Here is a 23,647-nt window from a genome sequence, read left to right as displayed (position 1 = left end):
GCTTCTCCCTCGGGTCTCCCTCTCATGGTTCCTGTTCACGCGTTATCTCTGGGTTGTCCTCTGGCTCGTGGAAACTACCCCTCTGCTCCTGAACTGGCCACCTGGGCGGGCACAGCTGGGGAGCCTCCCTTTCTGCACTCGGGTATCAAGAAGCGAAGCTGCTCCCACCCCCCGAGGAAGGAAGGGTGCACCCGGACCGGGATGATGATGACATTGGGTGACAATTTGGAAGGCTGGCCCGGATCCAGATCTGACCAGAGCTATTTGCTTGTGACTCTTGACCTGTAAGTTGGGAGTGAATGTGATGTTGGAGTCGTGCAGAGGAGCAGCCAGGACGGACAAAGCGGGCAGCAGTTGGCCACTCAGGAAACCAGAGGGTTCACCCAAGCCAGACATACTAGAGAGGCAGATTCTGTGTGTCCTTGGAGGGCCAGCCTATGAAGAGGAGGCTGTGGGATGCCTGCAAAGCCCGGCGCTGGGCGGAAGTTTCCAGAGGGCAGATTTCAGCTCAGTGAGTGGCAGGGCTGTTCTGAGATGGACAGGAGGAGCCTCCTTGTCAGTAAAGCACCTGTCAGGAGGCTTGTTTGAGCAGAGGCCGGGGGTGCCAGTCAGGGAGGGAAAGAGGAGACTTTGTCTGGTGGGCTGGGCTGGGTGTCTCCTGCAGGAACTGCCTGTTCTAAGATTCTGGAACTAAAGGAGTGTTTAGGTTGTTCAATTGCAGCTAGAGATGAGGATGTAGACTCCTGGCATGCAGAGAGATGGGGCCTCATGTGCACACCCTTGGGTGTATAGAAGGCGAGGAGGGCAGGACCACCCATGCTTCTAGGCAGGGTAGGTCAGAGTAATGAGGTCACCCGATCCAGCCATCATCAGGGACCCCAGGGACTGGAACTCACACCCACTGCCTGCCGGAGGCCAGTCCCCGGGTCACTAGCCTCCCCATCCAACACCAGATTCCTCCACGATCTTGGAAGGGCTGTGGGCCAGGCAGGGGTGCTCACATCGGGTACCTGCCTGTGAATCACCACCTGCCGCATGAGGGCACCACACGCTGTGGGTGAGATGGCTCTGGCCCCCAGAGTGGAGACTCTGGAGTGGACATCCGTCTGCCCTGTTCTGGTCCCCGTCACAGGGATATGTGTGGCTGACAGCCTGAAGCTCCCCGCTCCCACCAGACTTTCACACGTCTGTGTTCCAACCACATTCAAACTGGGAATGTGGCAGATGCGTCCAGGAAGTCTGAGGTGTCCCAGACCATGGGGAGGGGGCGAGGGGCTTTCCCGCTTACAGTCCACGTAGCCGCTGGCCTCGCTGTCCCCTCTGTGAAGCTCAGCTTGTGACATCCACCTCTTCAGGTCAGCAGGAGAATTAAATGTGCGGGGGCAGTGGTGGCTGTGAGGGTGAGGGCGGCACAGATCTGCAGGTGGGTGGACTCACCTCTTGGGCAGGCAGGTGACCTGCACAGGTGGCACAGGCTGTGACACACCTCACAGCTCGGTGGATGGGGCTTGGCGTTCCCCCTCCCTCCCTTCCCCATTTCTGCCTGGAACCGGCTTTGCCCAGAGGTGATGGAGAAGTGGCCCTGTGCCCAGACTGGCCACCAGCCTCACTCCCACTGCAGCCTGCCCTGCCGGCGCAGGGCCACGCGGCACCCTTCCCGCAGGCGGGAGGCATCTGAAGGCAATTAGCTTCATTGTCCTGGAGGGCCGAGAGGAGAGGGAGCCAGGAAGGGCTGTGCTGAGGGAAGGCGGCCAGGCCGTGTGGGAGGGGCTCTGCCCATGGCCAGACCATCGGGCAGCCTGTCTCCTTGCCGTCTGCTCCCTGAGCAACCTGCTGGCCCGTTGTCCCACAGCAGGCTGGGGGCCTTACCCGGAGGGACTCGAGAGCACACTGGCCAAGGGACAGGCCGGGTAGAGAACACACTGGGCCAGTGATGTGGGCAGAGACCTCTGGGGGTCCTCAGCTCTAGGTCTGAAAGATGGAGGGTCCTTCTGCCCGGCGCTGCCTCCAGGCAGATGAGTCACTGTCCCCATCCCTCAAAGTAAGTTGCTGAAACCCAGTGTGGTGGTGGGACCAGTGCACAGGGTCCTGGGACCGAGGGCATGTGCGCCCAGAGCACAGCCCAGGCGAGGCCGTGTGGCTTGGACAGTCAGCCACAGCCACAACCTGCCCAGGGCCGCACCTGCCCGTCCTGTGCTAGGAGAGCCCTCACCCCACACCGTCATGTCATCAGGATCCAACAGGCAGCAAGTGGCTCACTCATTCCCAGATAATTGGAGACGAGTTTATTTTCAAGGAGGTGTCTAGAGGGCAGGGTTGGCGGGACCACCAGGGACAGCACAGGCCCCCAGATCTGGCGACAGCAGAGCCCTCGCCATACCAGGCCCAGAGAAGCGTGTGGAGGAAGCAGTGACTACAGCCAGGGAGCGGGAAGAGTGGGGACGGGGCTCCCCCCGAGACAAGGTCAGTCCACCGTGGTCCAGGAAAGAGCCAGCCCAAGACAGCCTCCCAGTAGGGAACCAGGGGACCCAATACACCAGGCCCACGCTCCTCTCCCACCCCCCACGGTCACCAGGAAGCCACAGGGCAAAGGGTCCAGGCAAGGCTGCCAGCCTTATGGAGCAGAAGCTGGGTAAGGGGTGGAGAGCAGGCCTGGCAGGCCAGCCACTCCCAGAGCCCTGGCCCCGCCCACAAGGCCAGCCCCGGCCACCATCCCCGCAACACCTTCCCTCCGCCCCCACACCCGAGCCGCTCCCACCCCTCTCTGTCATGGTCCCTGGTTCACCTTTGCCAGACACGTGGCCATTAGCCTCTCTGGAGCTCACCACCTTGTAGCCCTTGCTGCTGCTGGCTGGGAATGGTCAGTTCCCTGTGGTACCAGAAATCCTCTAGTGCGTGGGGCCGCGTCTTGTTCACCTTTAAATACAGGCCCAGAGGAGGGGCTCCATAACTGTTGCTTGAATTGCATTTAATTTTAAAATGTCGAGTGCAGTCTTTGCAGACAGCCTCATTCAGTATCATTTATCTGCCACAACATCAGGCCTCCAGGGCCACAGCCTTGCTGTGTGATTGAAGGGCGTTGGGCAGTGGTGTGCTGGTAAATGTCTAACAACCCTCTCTCCTGTGACAAATCCCAGTCCAGCCCTTATGTGTGATGTGCAGCCTTTGCCCATTCCTGTGGTGTAAATGCTCCTACCAGGACCGGTTTCAGGCTACCAGTGTGGTCACTAGACCCTGGAGTTGTAAAGAGCATGGCCAGTGGCACTCACATGCTGGGATGAGCCAGCCACCACCTCCACACCAGCTCATCTCGCGCCTGCCCCGCCTGCTGTGTTGAAGAGGGCATGTGCAGTAGAGTGTGTGGGAGGCGGCAGTCTATGCGAGAACCTCAGCTCTGTGACCCTGGGCAGGCGCTTTGGCCCCTCTGTAAAAAAGGCGTTCGTGGTACCGACCACATGGAGGAATGGTGAGTAAAGATGAGATGATGGCCGCGAGGCAGTGGACACAGAGCAGGCCTGCAGCACAGCCGGGTTTCCTGCATATCCCCACCTGCATCAGTAGCCCCTGAAGGGGTGGACTGGCCAAACTTCACTGCCTGCTGCCTGCCTGCCAGGTGCTATAGGAATGGCTGCCCAGGCCTCATGTGCAGAGCAAGGCCAACACCTGAGTCTGCCTTACAGGCTTGTGGGAATTCGATGAGGTGGCACGTGGGGTACAGTGGAGCCTGGTCAGCGAGCACACCCACGCGGACATCTTTCTTCATTTGCGCATCGATCCATCCATTAGGGACATTGTTAGCGTGTCCCCTCTGTGTGTCACACACTGCTCTGGATGCCAGAGATTCAGCAGCAGGAGGTACCAAGTCCTTGCTCTCCGGGCTAGTTCTGGGGGCACAGGCAGGCAGTGGATCGTGGACTCCTGGAGGCACTCAGAGTGGGAAGGGCAGAACTAGGCCGGGGGCAGGGCACGTGGGGAGCGCCAGCTGGGCAAGGAGGCTCTAGTTTTCGTTTTTCTTATTTTTAGTTGTTGTGGGTGCATAGTAGGTATATATATTTATGGGATACATGAGATGTTTTCATACAGGTATGCAGTGTGTGATCATCACATCAGGGAAGATGGGGTGTCCACCTCCTCAAACATTTATCCTTTTTGTTACACACAATCCAATTAGACAGTTTCAGTGATTTTTAAATGTACAATTAAGTTATTATTGACTATAGTCACCCTGTTACACTATCAACTAGTAGGTCTTATTCATTCTTTCTGCTTTTCGATTCCCATTAACCATCCCCACCTTCCCCCCGTCCATCCCCACTCGCCTTCCCAGCCTCTGGTCACCACCCTTCTGCTTTCTGTGTCCATGAGTTCAGTTGTTTTGATTTTTAGATCCCACAAATAAGTGAGAACATGCGATGTTTGTCTTTCTGTGCCTGGCTTATTTCACTTAACATCATGATCTCTAGTTCCATCCATGTCGTTGCAAATGACAGGCCCTCATTTTTTTTGTGGCTGAATAGTACTCCATTGTGTATCTGTTCCACATTTTCTTCATCCATTCATCTGTTGCTGGACACTTAGGTTACTTCCAAATCTTAGCAATTGTAAACAGTACTGCAGTAAACAGCAATGCAGGTATCTCTTCCATGTACTGATTTCCTTTCTTTTGGGTATATACTCAGAGGTGGATTGCTGGATCCTACGGTAGCTGTTTTTAGTTTTTTGAGAAACCTCCAAACTGTTCTCCATAGTGGTTGTTCTAATTTATATTCCCGCCAACAGTGTGCAAGGGTTCCCTTTTCTCCACATCCTCGCCAGCATTTGTTATTGCCTGTCTTTTGGATTTAAGCCACTTTGACTAGGGTGAGATGATATCTCAGTATACTTTCGATTTGCGTTTCTCTGATGATCAATGATAGTGAGCACCTTTTTATATACCCGTGTGCCAGATTCCTTAGGTGACAAGTAGATGTTCAAGGAACAGCGGGGACATTTGTGGCTGGAGTAGACAAGAGGAGAGAAGCAGGAGTAGGGGTCATGCTGGTCCCTGGTCGGGGGAGCCGTCTCAGGACTTTGGGTTCTAGTCTGCAGAGGACAAACTGTAGGAGCCAAGGAGGAAGTAGGAGGACCAGACAGGAGATGATGGTGGCCCGATCAAGGTGGGAGCAGTGGGCGGTTCAAGGCGGCTGGAGGCAGAGCCAGTGGGGTTTGCTACTGGACTGTTTGTGGGGTGTGGACCAAAAGAGACAAGTCAAGGGTGACCCCCAGATTAGGACTATGTGCTGGACTGGGGCAGGTGTTTCCTGAGATGGGGAAGACCTCAGAGATGGGTTTGAGGGGGGTAGCGGGGAGAGGTCAGAGGTCCCTTTGGGGGCACGTCAAACTGCCAAAGTATATCAGATGTCCAAGTGGAGACTACAAGGGGCAGCTGGGATTCTGGGGAGAAGTCCAGGATGAAGATAAAACTTTGGGATTGTCAACATACAGGTAAATTTTTTAAACTTTTGAGACTAAATCAAAACCTTCAGAAAGTCAGTGTAGACAGGGAAGAAAGAGGTCCAAGTTCTGAGCTTTGGGGCCCATCACTATCCAGATGTTGGAGAGATGCACAGGAACCAGCAATGCAGATGAAGCTTCCGGTAAAATAGGACCAACCGAGAGTGGGCCAGTGTAGCCAAGAGAAGTGTCTCCACACAGAGGAGCCACCAGCCGTGGCCAGTGCTGCTCAGGGCCCAGACCAGACAAGGACTGGACACGTGAGTCATATTGCAGTGGTCACATTGCATTTTCAGTATGGTGGATGTCAAAACCTTGGCAAAGGTGGTTTCAGGGAATGGTGCCGCGGAACGCTGACTTGGAGTGGGATCAAGAGACAATGGGAGTGAGGGAATGGGGGCCACAGGTATAGACAACTCATTTGGGAAGTTTTGCTCTCAGGGAGGTGGTGAGTTTGGTTTGTAGGATGAAAGCCATGGTGTCAAGGAGGGTTTTCTTTCCCTGTCACGGGAGAGACTGCAGCCTGTCAGGGTGCCGGCAGGAGGAAAACACTGATGGCTCTGGAGCGCAAGGGGCGAATTGCCAGAGATGTGAGCACATGATGGTGAGAAGGGCTGCTCTCTAGTGTACAGGTGACGTGGTTGGTCATGTCTGGGAGCACAGTGCTCATCCCTGGGGACAGGCGGGAAGGCATGGTGTAGGTTACGAGGCAGGGAGGTGGGCAGGTGAATGTGGATGTTGTCTCTTGTTTCCTAGAAAACAGGGAGCAGGGTCTCACCAAGAGTGAGGATAAAGGAGAACATTTGGAAGATTGAGGAGGAAGGGTGAAATCAGCATTCAGGTTGTGAGAGCCGAATGGCAGTGCCAGGCCCATGGCAGAGGGTGGTCATGGATTCTGAATGACTCATTCAGGGTGATTTTGTGTTTATCTCCATCAGTGTGGGCTGTGGAGTGGAGCAGGAAGAGCTGGGTCTTAGCAGTTTTGTTAGGCACAAGTGATGATGGAAGAGGGGGGCAAGTTTGTAGAGGGAGGGAGGATAACAACTTATCCACGGTCTTTAAACTCATCCATCTATCCATCCACCCATCTATCCATTCATCCATCTGTCCATCCATCCACCCACCCACCCATCCATTCACCCACCCATCAACCCCCCCCATCTATCCATCCAACCATCCACCCATCCATTCATCCGTGCATCCGTGCATCCGCACACCCACCAATCTTTCATCCACCCTTGTCTCCATCCATTCATCTGGCTTTCCATCCACCCTGCCATCCATCAATCCATCCATCCACCCATCCACCCATCCATTCATCCATCCACTCATCCATCCACCCACCCATCCATCTGCCCTCTCATTCATTCAGCCATCCACCCATTTATCCACCCTTCCATCCATTCATTCACTCATCCATCTACCCACCTTCTGATCCATCCACTCCTTTAATCCATCCATCCACCCATCTATCCAACCATCCATTTATCCTTCCATCCACCCACCTGCCCATCCATGCGTCCCTCCCATCCATCCATCCATCCATCCATCCATGCATCCACCCGTTCATGTACACTGAGACTCTTCTGAGTAGAACAGGGTGCCGTGCTGAGTGCAGGGATATGGGGACAAAGGGTGAGTGAAGTGGTCCCCATTCTCTGAGAATGCACAGTTCCCTGGGGAACCAGATCCTTTCACAAGCTGGTCCAACATGAGGTCATCTGAGATAAGCCCCGTAGCCCAGCAGGAACTCCTCCACTCACGCCACCCAACCCCAGGCCCTTATTGACTCTGACCCCAGCCGACCTGGGAAGAAGAGAAGCAATGGGATAGATCCTGGCTGCACAGTCTTCCGTGTGCTGGGCATTCACGCGCCCTCTCAGGATGGGCCTCATACACCTTGCTTTTCTGGTCTGGGGCTCTCCACCAGGGCTACATGTCAGAGTCTCCTGGAAAACATTGGTTGTAAGTGGCCTCTGTTGTTCAGGAGCGTGGCCCATGTGTGGACACTTCTCTAGGTGACTGGGATGTGTAGCCAGTTCTGAGAGCCGCTTGCAGGACCACAGCCACCCCAGCACAGGTGTGGAGGACATGCAGGGCAGGGATGTTGCTGGTCACCCTAAGACTCCTTGAGGGGTCTTAGGCTTTCATTCTGCATTTCCTCTGCCCAGGCTCCATGGTGACCATTTGCAGATGGAGAAACCTGTGCAGAGAAGACAGACAGTCACCAGGACCACCTGGTGGCTAAGAGGGGACATTGGAGCCCATCCCCCTGCATTGCAGGGTCTAGACCCCGATGCTTGGCTGTGAAACCTCCTCTCCCTTGCAAACCCCCCTGGGCAGGGCTACAATTCCATGTGGAGCTGCAGACGGTGGGTGTGGGATCCCGGCTGCCGGTGCTGCTCTCCAGGGTCCTCCTGTACTAGCCTGGCAATTCACTTTGTCTCTGTACCTCGGTTTTATTAGCTGGGAAAGGGGGAAGTGTCCACTCAATGAGTGAGCGTCTATAAAAGCAGGGAGCATGGTGGGCTCCAATATGCTGTTTTTATTCTAGTGTCACAAATGTCCCTAAAATGTCCCCATCTCCTAGGGACCTCTTGCCCACCACAGACGCCCTCAGATCTGGCACCTGCTGCTAGAGCCCCCACCTTTATGTTGGCAGGTTCCCCTGTCACTTGTTAGGACTCTAGGCTCCAGCCCTGCAGAACCTGAAGTGAGTGTGATTGGCAGCTGTCATTCAGCCCCAAGTTGAATGACAGGGCTGAGAGCCCTGCAGAGGATTAGAGGTAGGGTGAGAAGGAAGCAGACGGGACAGGAGCTGCCCCTTTTTATTTTTTTTTATTTTTTTATTTTTTTTCTTTTTTTGAGACAGGGTCTTGCTGTGTCACCCTGGCTGGACCACAGTGGTGTGATCTTGGTTCACTGCAGCCTCAACCTCCAGATTCAAGGAATTCTCCTGCCTCAGCCTCCCACATAACTGGGACTACAGGCATGTACCACCATGCCTGGCTAATTTTTTTTAAATTTTTTGTGGAGAGGGTTTCACTGTGTTGCCCAGGGTGGTCTCAAACTCCTGGGCTCAAGCAGTCCTCCCACCTCAGCCTCCCAAAGTGCTGGGATTACAGGCATGAGCCACTGCACCTGACCAGGAGCCCACTCTTTCTCAGGTCTTAGAGGAGGTGGAGGAGCAGGGCGGGGGCTGGGAAGACGGTGCAAGTTGGCGAAGGTTCTAATCAAATATTTATCAGCAAATTCATCTCCCCCGTGTCTGCAGGGCCCTCACGCTGCGCCTTCCACTTTCTCTTCACTCTCTTGCTCCTGTTTTCCTGATTTTGCCTCTGGCCATCCCGGGTGCTAGATATTCTCCACCCCTCCTGGGTGCCCTGACTCCCCTTCCCTCTCCTCCTCTCTCATGGATCCACCCCTTCCCACTGGACTCATCACCAACATGTTTGCTAACAATGGACGATGGGACTGCGCCAGCTATTTTGGAGCAGTGAGCCGGGAACCTCCCGCGAGTGTGTATGCGCGCACACGTGTGTGCTTCCCTCCCGTGGCTCAGGAGCTTGAATGTCGCCCCAGTTTCAGAGTCAGCAGAGAGAGGGAAGGAACCAGCTGGCTTTGCGGAGGGGTGGGGATGGGAGGAGGACAGCAATCCTGCTCCTTAGGTTCCCACTCAGCGAGTCTGTCGCAGGGTGACGAGCGCCGAGACGGCCCCCACTGCAGAGCCCAGGGACAGCCGGCACTGGAGGCTTCAGGGAGCAGGGCACAGCTGGGTTGCCCAGGTTCCACCCTTCCAGCTGGGCACACCCACCCTAGGTTGCTCGGCCCCTGGGCAGAGGGTTTGGGGCCTCTAAATAGAAGGAGGGGTGGCCGGGTCTGAAGCAGAACACCCAGTCTGGGACCATCCCTTGGGGCCACCTCCCCAGTACAGCCAGGCCCCTTACAGCCCCCAGTGCTGTAACAATGGTTTGGCATCTGGGCCATTGTTTCCTGAAGCTTTCTGTTCCCGCTAGACTGCAAGCCCCACCAGCAGGGAGCAGGGGCTGTCAGGGTTGCTGCCAACACAGCCCCTTCCTTGGCATGGGCCTGGCATAGCCCAGGTTCCCAATCAACAGTTGTTGGGTGGATTTGTAGGAACTGAATGAAGGATGCAGAGGACAGGCCAGGAGTAGGGGAGGCAGGACAGAGGTGGACATGCCAGGTCCACCTGTGCGGGGAGCATGGGCACATGAGGTCCACCTGAGCAGGGAGCATGGGCACATGAGGGGCTGGCCCCTCCTTAGCCGGGTCAGGCACTGCCCGGAGGCCGAGAACATAGGAGCCAGGCAGAGGGGGATGTGTGGGTGTGGAGGGAAGTGGGAGAAAGACCGCCCTGCGAGGGCGGCCCCCAGCCTCTGCCTGCACTTAATAGGTGCTCACTAAAGTGTGTGGTGTGAACAAAGTGTGCGTGGCCCCGGGCGATGGGAGCATGGGGTGGAGGCGCAGGTGAAGGAGGTGAGCAGCCGCTTCCCTGCTAGGCATTCCTCCTCCCCATAGCAAACCCCACCTTCAGCAAGGACGCAGACTCTTGGCTGTCCCTGCCGGGGCGGCTGTGAGTGTCAGACCCGTCCGCATCTGAGCAGGGGTCCTAACACACGGGTGGGCTGCTCCAGGCAGAGGCGGCATCTGTCCTTCCAGGCAGTGAGGCCTCCTCACTGCAGACTCCTGGGTGGGGCGAGTGTCTCGCCTGCTCAGGAGATCCTGGGCCCCAGGCTGTGTCTGCAGTGGAGGAGGCCAGAGCCCCTTTCCCTCTGCCGCCTCCGCCTGTGTCTTGCTCTCTGGTGCTGTGAAAGACCCCAGCCCTCCTCTTGGGGTCATAAGGTCTTCCCACCAGGGCTGCTTCTCAGGCCCTGAGTCAGTGGTTCTCAGTGCACGCAGATTGCAGGAGGAGGCCTGGGGTGCGCCCTGGAATCTGCATTGCCCACCAGAAAGCTCCCAGGTGCTGCTAATGCTGTGGGCCCAGGCCCTCCACTTTGACAGCCACTGCTCTATATTGCTTCTGGGGTCCTGCCCAAGGGCCTGGGCTTCTAAGAGCCTCTGAGAGTGGCTGCGGGAGCAGTTTTCCCCCCTTGAGACAGCAGGCCTTTGAGGGGGCATGGACAGATCTAGATCTTCCAGAGCTCCTCAGAGATCCTTGAGACAGAGACTGGAACCCTTCCTGCCCCCACCAGCACACCTCACTGTCATGGACATCACTGGCAGGGGAAGCAGGAGGCCCTGAGTTCAGCTTCTGCACAGTCACTTCCAGGGATCCAGGTGCGGGCTGGGCAGTGCCCTCTCACTCCTGCTTTCCAATGACAAAACCGAGGCTTAAAATCATTTGAAGACGAAGTTTCGCCCTTGTTGCCCAGGCTGGAGTGCAGTAGCGCGATTTTGGCTCACTGCAACCCCTGCCTCCCAGGTTCAAGTGATTCTCCTGCCTCCGCCTCCCGAGTAGCTGGGATTACAGGCGCCCACCACCACGTTCAGCTACTTTTCATATTTTTAGTAGAGACGGGGTTTCACTATGTTGACCAGGCTGGTCTTGAACTCCTGACCTCAGGTGATCCACCTGCCAAGGCTTAAAATTCTTAAGGAGGTGGGAAGCAAGTAGGTTGGCGATAAGAGGGGAAGAGCAGTAGTCCTCGCGCTGGTGGAACGTTCTGTGTGTTGTGTGAATCCACGTCAGTATCCTGTTGGTGGTGGTTTTATGGATGTTACCGTGAGGACCCTGGGCACAAGCTGTACAGATCACTCTGTTACTTCTTACAGCTGCATGAGCCTACAGTTATGTTAAAATGATTAACTTTTTAAAAATCAAGTAGTTTTTAAAAACCCTTCAGTTGTTCTTGTACCCAGGTCTGACAAGTGTGAGTCAATGGGCTGAAACCCAGTGGCATCTGACTCCATAGCCAGACTCCCCGGCACTCCCAGAGTGGCACCCCCTCCTGCTCTGAGCTGGTGCCCATGCCAGGGAGCCCCCCATGGAGGGGCCGGGGAAAGCCTGCTGAAAATACTGCTGGAGAAGCCCTGCTCAGCCATAAGGCCCCATCCTCAGGGGCTCCGGGAAGGGGACAAGATTCTAACCAGGCCTTGCTCTCTCTCCTTCCACAGAGCGATCAGGACGCCACGGCTCCGCCTGAAGCAATGGCCCAGCCCTACCCCCCTGCCCAGTACCCCCCTCCGCCACAGAACGGCATCCCTGCCGAGTATGCCCCGCCCCCACCGCACCCCACGCAGGACTACTCCGGCCAGACCCCGGTCCCCCCAGAGCATGGCATGACCCTGTACACACCAGCACAGACCCACCCCGAGCAGCCAGGCTCCGAGGCCAGCACACAGCCCATCGCTGGGACCCAGACAGTGCCGGTAAGGGCCCCCACGACCCCAGGCCCAGCCCTGGAGCTTCAGGGACTCCGGAGCGCCCACCCAGCAGAAGGGTGGCCCAGGAGGGTATGAGGTATACCAGATGGGTGGGGAACCTGGGCAGGGCCTCTGTGTGTGGAGGGCGAGCCTTTTACGGGGCTCCTGGGCCAGAAGTTACCCCCAGCAAAGGCACTTCCAGCCCCTGCTCAACCCCAGCACCAAGGAGCTTTGTGATGAGCAGGCATTTGGAGGGATGGCCGGGCACTGAGGGGTGGGGTGGCAGCCACCCTCCTCCAGCTGCCTGGGCCTGGCTTCCCTGCTTCGAGCAAACACTCACCCAGCTGGGAGGTGTCCTCGCTGCCAGAGACCTGTTAGTAGAAAGTGAAGGAGACGGGCGGAGGGCAGAGGCAGAGCCGCGGAGGCGGCCCAGGGCCCTCTGAGCTGTCTCGTGTTGCAGGCCCTCCTATCATTTCTAATCGCTTGTAATCTACCTGCTTGGCTGGCCTCCAATCAGATAGCTTCAATTATGTGGTTGTAATGCAGCTCCCAGGCAAAAGTGCTGAGCCTTCGCTTCTCAGATTTCCTGAGAGCAAAGAGAGCCGGCAGGGAGTGGCCAAGCCACCGGCCTGGGGTGGGCTCTGGGTACAAAGACCAGGCCCTGACTCTACCCACCCTGCAGAGCCCCGGCCAGTCTATTCCTTTTCTCTGGTCCCCTCCACTGAGATCTCCATGTGCCTCCCCTGCCCCTGCTCTGGGGCTCCAGGTTCATCCAACTGTCCCCGCTGGCCCTGTCCCAGCACTGGATGTGCTAGCTGGCGGGGCTGGGCAGGAGGCCAGAGCTCTCTACACTGCCCAGGAGTGGCACCGCCCTGGCGGCTCCCAATAGGGGTCCCTTCCCAACTGCCTCAGCCCTCCCGCAGTCCAGCCTGGCTCCCAACGTGCTGTGTGGATGCAGATAGGAGCCTTCCCTTGGTGCATGCCTGGGTAGGGGCTTCCTCCAGCATCACCCAGGCCCTCTGTGGAGAGAGCCCACCCAGCCGCCTCCTGGACTGGACATGACCCTCATCTGGCACCCAGGTGGTGCCCTTCTTCCCTGCTTGGAGCCCCGCCCAGCCAGAATCTGCCCCGAGGCCATCTGCCTTTCCAGCGCCCCCCAGCATCCTGATACCCAGGGTTCCTACAGCCACAGGACACACATGGAAAAGGCCAGGCCCTGGGGTGGTAGAAGTGGGGGCCAAGTCATGCTTCCCCGGCTGCTCTGGTTCTGATTCATCAAACCCACGCCTTGTGTGTGCTTAGAAAAGAAAGAGATGATCCCGGGAGCCAAGCCAGGTTCACCGTAAACAAGTCACACTAGAGCAGGCTGGGTCTCTTTCTGACTGACTCCAGTAGACACAGCTCATCTGCTCAGACCTCTGACAGCCACCTTATAGACAAACAAGGGGGTCTCATGGTGAGCCTCGGGGGTTCGTCCCAGAAGAAAACCAGAAGCAGGAGGGTCAGATGCACAGATAACACAGAGTGGGGACGGACCTGGCGCTCTAACTGAACAACAGAACCAAGGCCAGACGCCTCCTGGACACCTGGAGCCACTGAACACAGCCTACCCAGGACACACATGAAGTCTTCCTTCACTCGGCAGACATTTGCTGGGTACCTGCCGTGTGCCTGGTACTGAGGCTACAAAGAAGAAATGACCCAGCCCTGTCCCCTGGTTCCTGCCATGCAAGGACAGGAAAGTCGGAAACAGAGGCTGGCTTGGGTCTGGCGTGCCTGTGAGGGTCCACGGACCATGGAGAGAAGCCCCGAGTAAGCAGCAGCTGCTGAAAAGGCGAACGCTGCATCCGATGAAGAACTCTCCGACTAGGAGAATGGGAGTCTCACCACCCAGTCAGCAGCCTCCAGAGCCTCCCAGGAAGCGTGTCCAGGCAGGAAGCACCCAGAGCCCAGGGGATGGCAGACGGCCTGGACCTTCCTTTCTTCAGGCTGGGGTCTCTCAGGTCTGGCAAAGGGTTCGTGGTTGTAGTCTGCAGATCTTCCATCCAAGGTCCCAGAGGAGAGAGTCATTCTACATGACCTGCACCCAGGGCAGAGCTGCCCGCAGAAGTCACGGCATCAGCGTGGTGCCCCAGGAAGAACAAAGACCTGGGCCGCCCCGGAGGCCGTGCGCTCCCCACCTTGGAGTGTTTGTTCACACAGAGCCTTCCCACTTTGGAAGGCAGCTGGAGAGGGTGTTCCAGATTCCAGGAGCTCCTTCCTCCCAGAGGCTGCCCAGCACTCACAGTTGAAGGCCAAACGCTCCCTGCTGGCTCAGGTGTCCCCGGGCCCTGTCCCTGGGTCATCAGCAGGGCCCTTTCAGCTCACTCGAGCCTCCCCTTGGTCCTGCCCCAGGCAGCCTGGTATTGGGGTCTAGATCTTCGGGATAGGAAGTGGGGTGAGTTCAGAGCTTTGGTCCAGACCTGCCTAGGTCAGAGTATCTCCTTGAGCTCCTGGAGCACTCGAGGGCCCATGTGCAGCCACCAAGTACCCTGGTCTCTTCCTTCCCCACCATTCCTGAAGTGCCACCCAGGGAACGCCCCCGAGAGTCTGCTGCCCAGGTTGGCACCAGGTCAGGGCTTGCAACCCCCGGACACTTCCTGGACCCAGACGCTGCCCAGAGGCCACCAGGGCTTCCCGCCCTCTCCCCCAAGGGGACTTCCTTCTGCTGGTGAGCATGGGCTGCCCTGGCAGGTGGCGTGGCCAGGGCCAGTGGAAAGGGGGAGCTCGGAGCACCTGTCTGGCCCCCCTATCACCCGCCCCACTGGTAGCTGTGGCAGAGTCGGCCCCTAGACAGCAGGGTGCTGTCCAGGCCCAGGGACCCACACAGGCAGCCTGTTCCGTTCTAGGACCTGGGGCTGATGGCCTCAGTGGGAGAGAACAGTGGCCCCTGCAGCCCATCCCCACGCCTCTACCTCCCCGTCTCCTCCACCCCAGGACCCTCAAAGACAGGCTGGGCCCCAGCTCCGGAAAGACTTTCCTGGAATTTCTGGAACCACGAGGCCTCTTCCTGCTCGTCCTCCCCTCAGGAGGGTTTCCAGCTGGGAATTGGTGGGAAGTCTGTGTTCAGCCAACTCAGGGCCTTTCCCAAGACTGCCACCACCCAGGTGGGATGCACCCCTCAACTCCTCGTCACAGAAGCACAGCTGATCCTGCAGAGAGAGACATGGGGCTCCTGGGGCCACCGGTCCCTCACCGCCACCGAGACTTCCCACAGAAGGCAGAGCGTGCGCTGATTTGTGTGGTCTTGATGCCCTCGGGTGGGTCCCGACCACCTCCAGTGACTTTCCGGCTACATCATTCCCCAGGAAGCCTCGTCCCCTCTGAGCAGAACACCTCTTTTCGCCGTCCGGAGATACGGAGGCTCCTTCCTGGTAGGGCAGGGGCGTCTCTGCTCATCCGTGGTGGGAAGAGACATGTGACAAGAACCCACAAGGGGCACGCACACCTGCACACGCTCCGTTTCTCTCACCTCTCACCACGACGTCAGCTGCCTTCTCTGGACAAATGCAGCACAGGGTACAGAGTGCGATGAGGGGCTGCGGAAGGATGGGGGGACCCCATCTCACTACCTTGAGCCACCACCAAGGTCTGTGTTCCTCAACGGGGGTCACCGTCTGGAGCATTTATTTATTCACTCAGGGTCAGGCCGGTGCCAGCACTGTGGGCCCTTGGGGGTCACACACTGTCCTTATGCTCAAGGCACCCTCAGCTTGCTAACAGGCCAGGTGCATTGGCTCATGCTTGTCACCCCAGCACTTTGGGAGACAGAGACAGGTGGATCACGAGGTCAGGAGTTCCAGTCCAGACTGGGCAAGATGGTGGAACCCTGTATCTACAAAAATACAAAAATTAGTCAGACATGGTGGCGGGCGCCTGTAATCCCAGCTGCTCAGGAGGCTGAGGCAGGAGAATCACTTGAACCCAGGAGGTGGAGGTTGCAGTGAGCCGAGATCATGCTGCTGCACTCCAGCCTGGGCGACAGAGCAAAACTGAGAAAAAAAGAGAGAGATTAGCATGCAGATAGAAAATGCCAAAGCACGGAGGGTCACTGTGGAGGGCCAGCCAGGGAGAGGGAGACAGGATGAGACTGGTGTTTTCCAGAGCCCACACGGGCTCCTCCACCTGCCAGAGGGGACCCCACGTGGGCGGCAAGGGCCTGATGCCTGAGGGGCCAGCACCTGCCCCACTGCCCACTGGGGATCTGGGCTCTGCTCTCCTGGCTTCACTGCAGGCATAGATGCCTACGGCCAGGTCCCTGGAGGCCTCTCTGCCAGTGACTCCAGGATGAACCTCTGTTCTCTCTGCCGTCTGTCAGGCCTGAGCCTCCTCTCAGAAACTCCCGCACTTGCCCTGATCTTCCATATGGGCCACCTCGTCTATAACTACAGGCCTCATAGTCTGGCCGAGGCTCTGTCTCCTCCGCCAGGAGCTGCAGCCCTCGGTCACTGTGTTCTTGGCTCTCACGGCTTATGGAAAGGGTAAAGGGTAGCCATGGCTGGCCGCTGGCCTGAGAGAGGCAGAAGAGAGGCAATGGTCCCCAAAGCAACACCACAGTGAGGCTCAGCTGAGATGCCCCTACCCAGGCTGGGAGGTGGGAGTGGAAGAGGCGTCAGTCGGCTGCCTGTGCCACAGTGCAGAGGCCAGCAGGGGGGCCTGGAATCCTGTGTTCTTCAAATGCCACGTGGGAGCCGACAGTCAGTGCCACCAGGCTCTGAGGCAGACACTCCCAGTGGATAGGGTGAGACCACACACACAGAACTTGTCCTCCAAGGCGGACTGGCTGCCCACTGGGGGCTCACCAAGGCGGGTCCTTGCCTGAGTGCCCAGGAGGTCTTTGGAGGAACGAGGAGAGATGGCACTGTCGAGGAAGGGATTTCCAAAAACCGGTTCATCTTGTGTCGCAGTAGCACAGCTTGGTTCTGTGCCACAACAGCCGCCGGGTCCCACCTGCTGTCCAGGGTCTGCCTAGGTCCACCAGACCCTGCCCAGGGCTCATTCCCTTTGCCTGTCTCTAGGCCAAGCTTGGGAGGCCCAGGCGAAAGTGGGTGCAGGCTCCTCAGAGGATGTGGGGAGTGGGAGATGCTGTGTGGCATCTAGACCCCCCACCCTGAACTTGAGTGGGCTGGGGAGGTGTCCATAATGGCCGGGCCAAGACAGAGCTGGGGAAAGACGCAGAAGCAGGACCCGCAGCTCAATCAGGAGGGAAGGGCGGTCCTGTTCTTCCCTCTTTCCCTGCATTTGAGAATGAGAAGCAAAGATGGTTTTTTTCTCTTTTTCTTTTTAAGTGGGGGAAAGAAAGCCTCTGAAAAAGTTGGAAAGGCAGTGGAGTCTGCTGGACCACTACAGTCAGCGGTTGGAGGGCTCCCATCCCCCGGCCCAGGGCAGCCCATGTGCAGTCCCGCGTAGGGCTTACCTGCACACACGACAGTTTCACAGCCATGGAACCCACTTAGCCTCTGCCCAGGGCTGAGCAGGGATAGAACAGCTTCTTCCTCACCTGTGTCCTGGCCCCACTCATGGCTCCTCCCACTCACACCCCATCACCCCATTCCTCCTGCCTCATCCTCAGCTGCTTCCCTTTAGGACTTTGGGGTGGATGCCCCAGCTCCCCTGGGTGGGCGCGGGGCCGGTTCCCGCCATCGTGGCCGCCCTGGCATGCTGACCACCGCCTTCTGCTGCTCAGAGGGCAGAGCTGCATGCCCCTATCCAGGCTGGATTCCTGAATCTGGGATGACTCAGTCACCTGTACCCAAGAGTAGCAGAGGGCACAGGTGCATCCCTGTCCACTGAGGAGGAAAGACCCACGCCTGTCCGGCGGGAGGGTGGGGTTCAGACCTCCGTAAAGATTGGCGGATGTTTGGATGGTCTTGCCTTGGTTCAGGGGTGAGGTCGTCCCCTCCGGAGGTCTAGCACAGGCTTGCTTTCTGCAAGAAAACTTGGGACCAAGAAGGATGGCAGCAGAACTGGGAAACTGGGCTGCGGGGCATCTCCAGTTCCCTAGGCTTGGATGGAGGAGCCCCCTGCTTATCCCCTTGGAGCCAGAGTCAGCTGCCCTGTGTTGCTGGGGACCTGATAGACCTGATACCAGCGAGACCAGGAGTCTCTGGAGGCCTGTCGTCCACCCTCCTGGCCCTGCCAACTGTGCCCACCACAGATGCCTCCATGCCAAAGCCCAGCCCCCACTGATGGGGGTGGCACATGTCAGGGAACCCCAAGGAGCAGCCGCCCAACTTGCCCAAGCCTGGGGGCTCATGCCTTCCGAGAGCTGTGGCCACTTTCCACCTCTTGGGGTCCTGAGGGAGATGGGGGATCCACCCAAAGCCTCATGCCTTGGGAACACGTAGAGCTCAGAACACATGCCCGTCGGAATTGGGTCAGCACACTACATGGCGCATCTACTGAGACAGGTCCTGCAGCGCACGTCCAGGTGAGCGCCAGGATGGCGGTTCCCACATTGTCGCCGTCCCACGCTGTGGGGTGTGTGCTGCATACTTCTCAACGCAGGGGACAGAGGTGCATCAGGGACATGGACACATGCTCCAGTCGTCGAGACCCCACTCCCAGCCTGCCCCACTGCCAGTGCTAGGGGCTGTTGCCAGGGAAGAAGCTTCGGTACAGGAGAGGCTGTGTCCTCCACCTCCCTGCGCAGCCCAGGAAGTGGTAACTTCCCCTCTTGGCACCTAGGGGCACCTGCTGCCCTAGAGCCTGGTCAGAGGCTTCCTGACCACATGCAGAAATGCAGGGGAGCAGCCTGTCCTTCCAGAAAGGACAACCAGGGCGGCCGTGCAGGGGGCGGCAACAGCCAGACAGCCACTCAGACAGGAGTCAAGGGACCAAGCTCTGGCCACTTAGCTGTAGTGTGACCTTGGCACAGCTCTGCCTCTCTGGCTCCATTTCCTCTGCCATGGGCCGAGGCCTCTGGCACTGTGACCCCAGGCTCCCCGCTCACCATCCTGACTCAGCACTCCTTTGGTGGCCCGCGACAGATGCCCTCCGGAAAGTGGCTTCAGCCGCCAGGTGCTTTGCCTGGCTGGAGATGCGTGGGAATGGCTCTCTGGGGCCTCTCGTCTTGGCTTTTCTCTTGCTCCCAGACTGGCTGCCTCTGCTCCGCAGGCCACATGGGAGACCATGCCAGCAGCCTTCCATTTGTACCGACTGCAGTGTAGGCCTCTCAGGGACCCCAGTCTCCTCTGCTGCCACTCCAGAAAGGATCCAGATGGCTGGAGCCAAGACCCTCCTACCTTCAGCGGGCGTCCTGTCCCAGAAGCCAGTTGGCCTCTGAGGAGGGGTTCTCTGTGTGTGGCCTCCAGCTGTCCACCGGGAGTATCAGGAGGCCCAGAGCCAAGGATTCAAATGCAAAGGGTGTATTTGGGAGATGATCTCACAAAACCCATAAGGGGCAGCATGGAATTGAGGCAAGAAGGTGAAGGAAGCCAATAAAAGGTACACTGCCAGCCTGCTGTTCCCATGGGCAGCTGAGCTCAAATTGCTGGAGGAAGTGTGGACAGTGAGAGCCCCTCCAAGGCACCCCATGGGAGCTGGGGTGTGCACCCACCACCTGTGCCTGTCGCCACTGAGGGCCTCTCCTGCACCCTGGTGCTCCTGTGCCACCCACCCACCTTGCCAGTGGGCTGAGCAGGGAAACAGTCTGCGAGGCTGGCACCTGCGGCTTGGCTGCATCCATGGAACTGGACTGTAGCACCCCTTGGGCCTGGACCCAGGTCGTGATGAGCTAATGGCCACCTTGGAGAGTCACCCGTGCATCCACCCGGCCGATGCTGATGAAGCACCCACCACATGTCCGGAGTTCCTGCTCTGTGGATACAGCCGAGACCCAACCAGACTGAAGGCCAGGCTTGCCGTGAGCTCGTGGTCAGTCCACTGGAGAAGACCACGCAGGAAAAGCCTCACACAGGCCACACTGCGCTGCCTTGGGCGGCACCCCTGCCTTCTCACAGGGAGCTGAGGGCCGGGTGGCTTTTGTTTCCTGAGACCCAAGTCTTTGGGAGCCCGTCTGCCCACCAGCGTTTGGGTCCAAATGGGGACTAACTGTAAAGGACTGGACTCAGCCACCTCTGCCTTGGGCGAGGCTTCTGGAGGTGAACCCCAAAGGTTCTGAGTGGCGGCAGCAGGCTGGAATAAACAGGAGCATGACGGGGATGGGGGGACACGAAGAGGCAGCACCTTCAGACAGGCGGACCCTCGGGCCGGGCTGACGTCTGTCTCCAGTTCACCACTTCATCATCAGGACTTGAAAGCCAGTGGGGTCCTCGGGCTCCCAGAACTGCCTTGAGATGTCAGTGGGGCTAAGAGACCGTGGAGGTTCAGCCTCTGTGGACAGGGCTGGGCTGTGGGAGCAGGGAGCAGAGCAGGCCAGGAGGCCTTGCACTGGGATGGCGGGAGGGAGGCGGCCTCACCTGCACAGTTTGGGCAAAGGCCTAGAGGTGAGGCCTCTCCGTGTGAGGTGTCCCTGTGCTGTTTCTCATGGAAACTGTCTGCCCAGATTCTGCCAAGGATCCCAGCCCAGGGATGGGAGAGGCCCAGAAGGGTGGGGGAGAATCTGGCCTTTAGACCCTGCCCTCCCTTCAGCAGAGGGGACGGGCAACCCCGCACGCAGAGGCAGCCTCCGCAGCCCAGTCCTCTCTCTGCAGCAGACAGACGAGGCGGCACAGACGGACAGCCAGCCGCTCCACCCCTCCGACCCTACAGAGAAGCAGCAGCCCAAGCGGCTACACGTCTCCAACATCCCCTTCCGGTTCAGGGACCCCGACTTGCGGCAAATGTTCGGGGTGAGTGTGCGCGGCCCTGCCCATCCTGCCCTCCACACCTGCCCCAGCTCCGGGGTGGCACCCACAGGCCCTGCCTTCCTGCCCACATCTGCTCCTCCGGGTTCCCTGCCTCCCACTGCACGGGGAGCCTCCAGGGCCCCAGGATTCCTTCCCTCCTGGGCCCAGCCCCGCCCTGACCTGAACCTGCTGGGAGGGTGGCGGGGAAGAGGAAGGCCTCGAGCTGAGGAGTAGGAGGATCTGTTGTGGCTGCCCCGCAAACCCCACTCCTGCTCCCAGCTAGAAATTCACCCACGGTCCCCAGACCACCTGATCTCAGGGGTTTCCTAGAGTGCCCTGGGGCCTCGCAGCCAGTTTGGTTATGACAACCCTGTTCCCACATTCTGGCTCCTGTCTCCTCACAAGAGGGTACCTGGAGCAGCAGCCCCAGCCCTGGCCTCTCCTGTGTGCCTTGGGGCCGGGCAGTCAACCTCTCTGGGCCTGTGTCCCCCGGGCCCCTGGGTGGGGAACTTGGAACCAGATGCACGGTCGATGGGAATTGAAGCCCGTCCTGGACTCCGTGGGCCTGTTCCGGGTTTTGCACTGTGGCCTTCAGCCCTGGTGGTGGGGTCACTGAGCACGTGCAGGGCTGCCCCGGGTCCTGGTCACTTGGTTGTTATTGGACTTGAATGCGCCTAGCAGGTGTTGGTGCCTGCGGGGGCTGGGGCTGCTGAGTGGTGGGGGAGCAGCAGCAGCTGGGCGGCTCAGCCGGGCTCCCAGGCTTGCCCTGGCCACAGAGGACCACGCAGCCCAGCCACGTTTCTTCCCTCCCTCCAAACTCCTCTTCCCCCTGCCTGCCGCGGTGCCCACCCCACCTCTGCTGCGCAGGTAGACGGCCTCTGGCTCCTGAATCCCAGCCTCTCTCCTCATGCCACCCTGACCCAGCTGGGATTTGCCATGCAGACTGGAGGCACCTCTGGCAGCCCCAGGGTGGAGAGGTTCCCCTCCACCTACCCCCTGACGTGACCCCCAGAAGTCCACTCCCTGTCTCAGGATCCCAGCCTGGTTGGATTTGGAGTTTAGACTTACTGGAGGGCTGGCATGACTTAGAATCATCAGATGGCAAGGACTCTGTCCCTTCTTGACCCTGGTTCCTGAGCAAGCTACCAGAGTTCTCTGGGCCTGGGACTGCCCCTTAATAGCAGCTGACATTTTGGAGCTCTGGCTGGATGCCCCCTGCAGGGGACCTGTTTACATACACTCAGTCCCTGCAGGATGGGGGCACTATCCCGTCGGCTCCTTGGGTCCCTAGAGGACAGGGGCACCATCTGCCATCGACTCCCTAGGTCCCTGCAGGATGGAGACACTGTCCCCCCATCAGCTTCCTGGCTCTCTGTGTACGGGGGGTACTGTCCCCTTCTTTTCAGCACCTGGCAGAGTTGAGATTTCATTGTTGTCTGGCCCCACTGGGGCTTGCTGCACCCCCCGCCTCCAGGACGATGTGGAGGTGACTAGGAAACCCCCATCAGTTGCCTGCACTGCAGGCTTCAGGACAGGCCCTAGGGACCTCAGAACTGTTGTTTGGGGCCATTCACATACCAGTGAGAGACCAGGCTGCCCCATGGGGACCGTGGCCAACAATGGGAGGGAAGAAGGCAACTAGAGCGTCATGGCCCAGCTGGCCTGAGTGTCCTGCACAGGCCGGGCCTGGGTTCAGGTCACTGTTGCTCAGCACCCCACTCCAGCACAGCCCCACGACAGGCTGTGCAGGGTCCTGGGGGCCTGGGCAGAAGACCCTCCGCTTCCCTCTTTCCCTCACACCCTCCACCCCATTTTCCCCCTGCCCAGCCTTCTCCACATCTCAGGGAGGCCTGAGGGTCCCATTTCCCAACCAGGGGTCCTGATTTCCAGTGGCCTCAATTTCCATTTCCTGACCCCAGCACTTTCTCTTCTCTGTGGCACTTTGTCCCTAATGGGCACTCATGCCCCTCTGTCTCCCCCTACCCCATCCTTTGGAGAAGGGTCTCAGAGTAGGCCTTTACCCTTTAGTGTGAATTAGGGGTGGTGGTCATGCCTTGGGTACCCTGTCCCCACTGTAACCCTTTCCAAGTGGTCAAGTCCTAGCAGGGTGAGGAGGGGACACTGGTGATGTGCCCATCCCCATCCTCAGCTGGCAGCTGGAGTTAGTGTCCTGGCAGGAAAAGCTCCCCAAGGCAGAAGGGAGACACGGGCCTCCAGGAGAGGCTGGGAGAGCTGTCCCTACCCCCACACCACACCAAGGACCCTCTTGGTGATGCCTTGGGCACCCTATCCCCACCATCGCCCTCTCCAAGTGGCCAAGTCCCAGCCGCTCCATGGCCAGAGGTGGGAGGGGTCCCAGGGCTCCTTTCCCAGTCTGGGAGCCCAGGGCAGAGCACAGGGACGAGCGTCTCAGGAGTGGAGCGGGCGGCCGGGCCAGTGGTCTTAACCCGCACTTTCCTGTCTGCCCCACTCCCTCTTTGTCTCTGTCTCTGCAGCAATTCGGAAAAATTTTAGACGTGGAGATCATTTTTAACGAGCGGGGCTCCAAGGTGGGTGCCGCACGGAGCTGCCGCCTTACAGCGCCGGCTGTAGGTCCCGCCAGGCTAACGTGTGAAATGTGCGTTTCCTTCCTGGAGAGCTTCGCGCCCGAGGACCCCTGAGCGACACGGGTGCTTGTATTCCCCGCTCTTCCACCCCCACCCGCCCCGCCCCCACCCCAGCTGTCTGTGCTGTTGCTGCCGCTGCCGCTTTTTCTTTCTGAGCCACCAGGACCTCTTGCCTGCACCCCAGGGCCCTGGGCCCCTGGGCCCGGGCCCCACCCCACTGAACGCTCACCCCCAGGGGACCACTGGCCTTGAGGCTTGAGGGAGGGGCTGCAGAGAGGGCAGGCTGGGGAGGGCGTCCAGCGGAGACATGCCCTGCTCCCCTTCCAGGAAGGCACG

The 23,647-nt window shown here is 58.8% G+C and overlaps 1 protein-coding gene across 23 annotated transcripts in view; it reads left to right on the top strand.

Annotated features, from left to right (window-relative positions):
• The window catches only part of RBFOX3 (RNA binding fox-1 homolog 3), a 523,695-nt gene that overhangs the window by 485,998 nt on the left and 14,050 nt on the right, over positions 1 to 23,647 (top strand). For 14 of the 23 annotated variants that reach the window (XM_073005459.1, XM_037993659.2, XM_037993658.2 and 11 more), the window contains 3 exons: positions 11,629 to 11,883; positions 20,571 to 20,708; positions 23,201 to 23,254. In XM_073005459.1, the coding sequence (XP_072861560.1) occupies positions 11,662 to 11,883; positions 20,571 to 20,708; positions 23,201 to 23,254 (414 nt within the window). In that variant the 5' untranslated portion in view covers positions 11,629 to 11,661. The remainder of the gene's footprint in view (positions 1 to 11,628; positions 11,884 to 20,570; positions 20,709 to 23,200; positions 23,255 to 23,647) is intronic. The other 9 variants (XM_037993660.2, XM_037993665.2, XM_037993664.2 and 6 more) reach the window with 2 other exon arrangements.

This window comes from Chlorocebus sabaeus, chromosome 16, assembly GCF_047675955.1.
Source record: "Chlorocebus sabaeus isolate Y175 chromosome 16, mChlSab1.0.hap1, whole genome shotgun sequence".
Classification (NCBI taxonomy): Eukaryota; Metazoa; Chordata; class Mammalia; order Primates; family Cercopithecidae; genus Chlorocebus; species Chlorocebus sabaeus.
Note: the sequence above shows the minus strand (reverse complement) of the source record. Positions and strands in the feature narration are given on the sequence as shown.